Genomic DNA, 6718 nt, shown 5'->3' on the forward strand with positions numbered 1-6718 from the left:
CTGCATTAGGTTTCTTCAATATAGGGAGAACTGCAGCTTGCTTGAATGAAGAAGGAACCTTCCCGATGGCAAGGGAGTTATTAAGTAGTGCCAGAGGGGGACCTGGGCAAGCAAGGAAGGCTTCTTTTAAGACCTGCGGGGGGCAGCAATCATTGGGGGAGCCCGAACTGACTTTATTAAGAAGAGTGATGAACTCTTCTAGAGATATAGATGGAAACTCTGTCAGAATACTGGTATTTATGGGGGGAAGAGGAGGAGAATTGGGGGATGCCGGGGAAGGAATATTATTTTTTATAGTGATGATTTTATCTGTAAAGTAGGAGTTGAGTGAATCGCAGAGGATCTGGGTAGGCTGCGGTTGAAGGGTGACTCTGTCTGGCAAGGAGAGTTCATTAACAACTGAAAATATGTCTTTAGTTTTGTTATTGGAGTTCAAGATTTTTTGCGAGAAATATGCCGTCTTGGCTGTCGAGATTGATTGTTTGTAGGATTTCAAATTCTCGATGTAGGCAAGTTTAAGCAGAGGTTCATAATGGCGACGCCAGCGGCGTTCAGATTGCCGCAGCGCAAGTTTTTCCGCTTCCAGCAGCGTAACCCTGGTAGGATGGGTTACGCTGCTGGTAGGATGGGTTACGCTGCTGGTAGGATGGGTTATGCTGCTGGTAGGATGGGTTGAGACTGCGCTGCTGGTAGGATGGGTTATGCTGCTGGTAGGATGGGTTGAGACTGCGCTGCTGGTAGGATGGGTTATGCTGCTGGTAGGATGGGTTACGCTGCTGGTAGGATGGGTTATGCTGCTGGTAGGATGGGTTATGCTCCTGGTAGGATGGGGTACGCTGCTAGTAGCATCTGTTACCCCAATGGTGGAATGGATTTTGCTGCCAGTGCTGTGAGCTACGGTGCTGGTGGGATGCAGTCATGCTGCTGGTGAGATGGGCTCAGATGCTGAAGGTATGGGTTACCCATGGTGGTATGGGAAATGCTGCTATTGGTATGGGTTACACTAGCAGGAGATAGGGGTTCGGCTGCTAATGGTGTGAGTTTCCCTGTTGCTGGTATGCATGGCGCTGCTGATGGGATGTGTTAAATTGCTGCTGCTAAAATAGGTTAGGATTCTGCTGGGATGGATTAAGATGCTGCTGAGATGGAGAAGAATGCTGGTGGGATGGAATAAGCTGCTGCCGGGATGGAGTAGGATGCTGCTGGGATGAAGTAGGATGCTGCTGGGATGGAGTAGAATGCTGCTGGGATGGAGTAGAATGCTGCTGGGATGGAGAAGAATGCTGGTGGGATGGATTAAGCTGCTGCCTGGATGGAGTAGGATGCTGGTGGGATGGAGTAGGATGCTGCTGGGATGGAGTAGAATGCTGCTGGGATGGAGTAGGATGCTGCTGGGATGGAGTAGGATGCTGCTGGGATGGAGTAGGATGCTGCTGGGATGAAGAAGAATGCTGGTGGGATGGATTAAGCTGCTGCCGGGATGGAGTAGGATGCTGCTGGGATGGAGTAGGATGCTGCTGGGATGGAGTAGGATGCTGCTGGGATGGAGAAGAATGCTGGTGGGATGGATTAAGCTGCTGCCGGGATGGAGTAGGATGCTGGTGGGATGGAGTAGGACGCTGCTGGGATGGAGTAGGATGCTGCTTGGATGGAGTAGGACGCTGCTGGGATGGAGTAGGATGCTGCTGGGATGGAGTAGGATGCTGCTGGGATGGAGTAGGATGCTGGTGGGATGGAGTAGGATGCTGCTTGGATTATTATTATTATTTATTATTATGTTTCTTATATAGCGCCAGAATCGACCCCCGAAGGGGTATCTCCGCGCTTGCCTTGGGAACCCGTCCTGGCTTTTCCCTGTGAGATAGCCCCTACAGGGCATCCCCAAGGTGAAAGCCAGGCATCCCGCCGCGGGGGGCCGTTGTGGAGATTAAGCAAGCTTAATGCCCAGAGTTGCAGAGTGTGAACCCATGATTAGGTCAGGCACCGAAGCAAGAATTATCGAGTCCATGGACATTTGAGCTCAAGACCCTGCCGCGTCGGGAATTGAACCCTGATCCCGGGTCTGACCTCTGCTTCAGGGTCTGCCTGCTCTAACCAGTGAGCCACACTTCTCCACTCTGGATGGAGTAGGATGCTGCTGGGATGGAGTAGGATGCTGCTGGGATGGAGTAGGATGCTGGTGGGATGGAGTAGGATGCTGCTTGGATGGAGTAGGATGCTGCTTGGATGGAGTAGGATGCTGCTGGGATGGAGTAGGATGCTGCTGGGATGGAGTAGAATGCTGGTGCAATAACACTTGATACATCTGAGGCCCATGAGCCAGTCTTCAGCATGACTCTTCTTTGCCCTCTAGATCAGTGGTCTTCAAAGTTGTCAATGCCCCACCCCTCCATGTAAAACAATCAGCACCATCCTACTCCATCCCAGCCGCATCCTACTCAGAAAATCAAATCAAATCAGGTGTTTGTTAAGCGTGACTACTCACCTGTAAGGGTGTCAAGGCGCTGGGGGTGTGGAGGGGGGGGGGTCGCAGATTCCAGTCCATCAAGGAGGGGGTCTGTTGAAGAGCCAGGTTTTGAGGTTTCTTGTGCAGATGGGGAGCAATGTTATCTGTCTGAGGTGAAGCGGAAGGTCGTTCCAGGCACTGGACGCGCAGAAGTAGAAGGAGCGGCCGCCCGATCTGATTTTTCTGGCGTGGTAGACCACGGCGTAGAAGAGTTGGACTGATCGTAGGGTCCTCTGGGGTGTGTGGCATTTGAGCCGGCTGTTCAGGTATGCTGGTCCGGTGTCGTGGAGTGCCTTGTGAGTGTGGATGAGCATCTTGAAGGTGACTCTTGATTCGATGCAGAGCCAGTGGAGTGTGCGCAGGGGCTGGGAGATGTGGCTGTGCCTTGGCAGGTTACGGAACAGTCTTGCGGGGCGTTTTGGATGTGCTGTACCTTGCGTATGAGGTTCTAGCTTATTCCAGCATAGAGTGAGTTGCAGTTGGTGAGAAAGACTGAGCGAGCTCGCTTCACTCTTGCAGTTAGTGGCAAACTCCAAGTGAGCTCGCTTCCCTCCTGCAGTTGGTGGTATACCCTGAGTGAGCTTGCTTCCCTCTTGCAGTTGGTGGTAAACCCTGAGTAAGCTTGCTTCCCTCTTGCAGTTGGTAGTAAACCCTGAGCTCGCTTCCCTCTTGCAGTTGGTGGTAAACCCTGAGTAAGCTCGCTTCCCTCTTGCAGCTGGTGGTAAACCCTGAGTGAGCTCGCTTCCCTCTTGCAGTTGCTTGTAAACTCTGAGTTAGCTCGATTCTCTCTTACAGTTGGTGGTAAACTCTGAGTGAGCTCGCTTCTCTCTTACAGTTGGTGGTAAACTCTGAGTGAGCTCGCTTCTCTCTTACAGTTGGTGGTAAACTCTGAGTGAGCTCGTTTCCCTTTTGCAGTTGGTGGTGAACCCTGAGTAAGCTCGCTTCCCTCTTGCAGTTGGTAGTATACCCTGAGCTCGCTTCCCTCTTGCAGTTGGTGGTAAACCCTGAGTGAGCTCGCTTCCCTCTTGCAGTTGGTGGTAAACCCTGAGTGAGCTCGCTTCCCTCTTGAAGTTGCTTGTAAACTCTGAGTGAGCTCGCTTCCCTCTTGCAGTTGGTGGTAAACTCCAAGTGAGCTCGCTTCCCTCTTGCAGTTGGTGGTAAACCCTAGGCTCGCTCGCTTCCCTCTTGCAGTTGGTGGTAAACCCTGAGTGAGGTTGCTTCCCTTTTGCTGTTGGTGGTAAACCCTGACTAAGCTCGCTTCCCTCTTGCAGTTGGTGGTAAACCCTGAGCTCGTTCCTCTCTTGCAGTTGGTGGTAAACCCTGAGTAAGCTCGCCTCCCTCTTGCAGTTGGTAGTGAACCCTGAGTGAGCTCGCTTCCCTCTTGCAGTTGGTGGTAATCCTGAGTGAGCTCGCTTCCCTCTTGCAGTTGGTGGTAAACCCTGAGTGAGCACGCTTCCCTCTTGCAGTTGCTTGTAAACTCTGAGTTAGCTCGCTTCTCTCTTACAGTTGGTGGTAAACCCTGAGTGAGATCGCTTCCCTCTTGCAGTTGCTTGTAAACTCTGAGTTAGCTCGCTTCTCTCTTACAGTTGGTGGTAAACTCTGAATGAGCTTGCTTCTCTCTTACAATTGGTGGTAACTCTGAGTGAGCTCACTTCCCTTTTGCAGTTGGTGGTAAACCCTGAGTAAGCTCGCTTCCCTCGTGTAGTTGGTGGTAATCCTGAGTGAGCTCGCTTCCCTCTTGCAGTTGGTGGTAAACCCTGAGTGAGCTCGCTTCCCTCTTGCAGTTGCTTGTAAACTCTGAGTTAGCTCGCTTCTCTCTTACAGTTGGTGGTAAACCCTGAGTAAGCTCGCCTCCCTCTTGCAGTTGGTAGTATACCCTGAGCTCGCTTCCCTCTTGCAGTTGGTGGTGAACCCTGAGTGAGCTCGCTTCCCTCTTGCAGTTGGTGGTAATCCTGAGTGAGCTCGCTTCCCTCTTGCAGTTGGTGGTAAACCCTGAGTGAGCTCGCTTCGCTCTTGCAGTTGCTTGTAAACTCTGAGTTAGCTCGCTTCTCTCTTACAGTTGGTGGTAAACCCTGAGTGAGATCGCTTCCCTCTTGCAGTTGCTTGTAAACTCTGAGTTAGCTCGCTTCTCTCTTACAGTTGGTGGTAAACTCTGAATGAGCTTGCTTCTCTCTTACAATTGGTGGTAACTCTGAGTGAGCTCACTTCCCTTTTGCAGTTGGTGGTAAACCCTGAGTAAGCTCGCTTCCCTCGTGTAGTTGGTGGTAATCCTGAGTGAGCTCGCTTCCCTCTTGCAGTTGGTGGTAAACCCTGAGTGAGCTCGCTTCCCTCTTGCAGTTGCTTGTAAACTCTGAGTTAGCTCGCTTCTCTCTTACAGTTGGTGGTAAACCCTGAGTGAGATCGCTTCCCTCTTGCAGTTGCTTGTAAACTCTGAGTTAGCTCGCTTCTCTCTTACAGTTGGTGGTAAACTCTGAGAGAGCTCGCTTCCCTCTTGCAGTTGCTTGTAAACTCTGAGTTAGCTCGCTTCTCTCTTACAGTTGGTGGTAAACTCTGAGTGAGCTTGCTTCTCTCTTACAATTGGTGGTAACTCTGAGTGAGCTCGCTTCCCTTTTGCAGTTGGTGGTAAACCCTGAGTAAGCTTGCTTCCCTCGTGTAGTTGGTGGTAAACCCTGAGTGAGCTCGCTTCTCTCTTACAGTTGGTGGTAAACTCTGAGTGAGCTCGCTTCCCTCTTGCAGTTGACGGTAAACGCTCACCAGCCTTTCTTCTCTTTGCAGTCGGCTACCCTGTCCTCCTCCAGTGTCTGGCTGTCCCAGTTCTGTCCAGAACCACCTGCACCAACGCCTACCCTGGCAGGATCACCAAGAACATGTTCTGCGCCGGGTACATGGAAGGCGGGAAAGACTCCTGCAAGGTAAGGCCGCTCGCTACTTTCTGGACCAGGTCACGCCTAGTATTCCATATTTGGGAGCTCACGTTCCATTCCTGGCTCCCATACCGGTCAGAATCTGTGATCCTGGGCAAGTATTGAGTACTTCTGTCTTCTGTTTATGACTTAAATGTGTATGAATGTAAGAACAGTATTTGTTTATCCTTGGGAAACAATGGAGGGTGCGCACCATCGGACACTATTTAAGGGCACTGCAGTGCCCAAAAGATAGCCGAAGCCTCACTCAAATGTGCTCTTTCCAACAAGCATCGGCAAAACCAATGGAACAATAGTCTCTCATGTTTTTTAATTGTTTGATTGTTTTATTCATTTAATTTATAAAGCACCTGAATCACCTCCGAACGGGTGTCTATGCGCTATAGGAAACATAGCAGTCTGTACAGAGCAGAGGACAAGGACTCAGAAGAGCTCTGCTTTAAGACGTTTTCTAAAAAGAAGATATTCTGAGCATTTTTGAAGATGGACTGGGAGTTGATTCCAATAAAAGAAGGCTTTGCCACCTGTAAGGCTCTTCTATAACGGGGAGTCACAGGCGGTATCTTTTTCCTGATCATAGGCATCTATTTGGCTGGTTTGAGACCGGGACTCCGGGACTCGGCCACTCGACGCTTCGTGCGCTCTGCAGCAGATCTTGAATGTGACTCTCTTGCGTGTCAGTGGCCAATGAAGTTGTCATAAAAGGGGAAGGGAGGCTGTTCTGGCTGGTAGGCTCCTGACACGGCGGGCAGCCGTATTTTGCACCACCTGGAGACTATTTTAAAAAAAAATAATTCTCGAGTTTTATATAGCACAAACTTAACCTGAGGGTATCGGGTATCAGAGCACTAGTTGCGTTACATAAGGACACATTCATTTTTGTTAGGCATGGGGAGATTAAGTGATTTGCCCAGAATCTCAGGATGTTCAGCGTCTTTGCCGAGACTCGAACCTGGATCCCCAGATTCGAAGTCGACGGCCTTGCTGATAGGTCAACTTCTCTGCCCAAGTGAGGAATCGCTTGCCACAATGAGAAGGCCATTATAGTCATCCAGGCCGCTCATCCCTAGTGCCTGAACGAGCGTTTTCGCAGACAGTAAGGAAAGGAAAAACTCTCCGCAGAAGGCTCAACATGTGAAAGCAGGAACCAGCGGTGGCCACCACCTGATCTTTCCTTTCATAGTAAGTTTCTGATCTAGATTAACGGCCAAGCTCTTAACTACTGTCATAGGGGCGGGGAAATGCCCAACTCAGGCGGCCACTATGCTGGAGACCAAAGCGAAAGGGC

General features: G+C 50.6%; 1 protein-coding gene across 1 annotated transcript in view; it reads left to right on the forward strand.

The window, feature by feature from the left end:
* Positions 1-5418, forward strand: part of LOC147666181 (trypsin-3-like) — a gene marked incomplete at its 3' end in the record, with an annotated part of 44994 nt that extends 39576 nt beyond the window's left edge. Inside the window, exon 4 of the mRNA XM_086949247.1 lies at positions 5282-5418. Within this exon, the coding sequence (XP_086805373.1) occupies positions 5282-5418 (137 nt within the window). The remainder of the gene's footprint in view (positions 1-5281) is intronic.
* Between the last annotated feature and the right edge of the window lie 1300 nt (positions 5419-6718).

This window comes from Lissotriton vulgaris, unplaced genomic scaffold (assembly GCF_964263255.1).
Source record: "Lissotriton vulgaris unplaced genomic scaffold, aLisVul1.2 SCAFFOLD_848, whole genome shotgun sequence".
NCBI classification, from domain to species: domain Eukaryota; kingdom Metazoa; phylum Chordata; class Amphibia; order Caudata; family Salamandridae; genus Lissotriton; species Lissotriton vulgaris.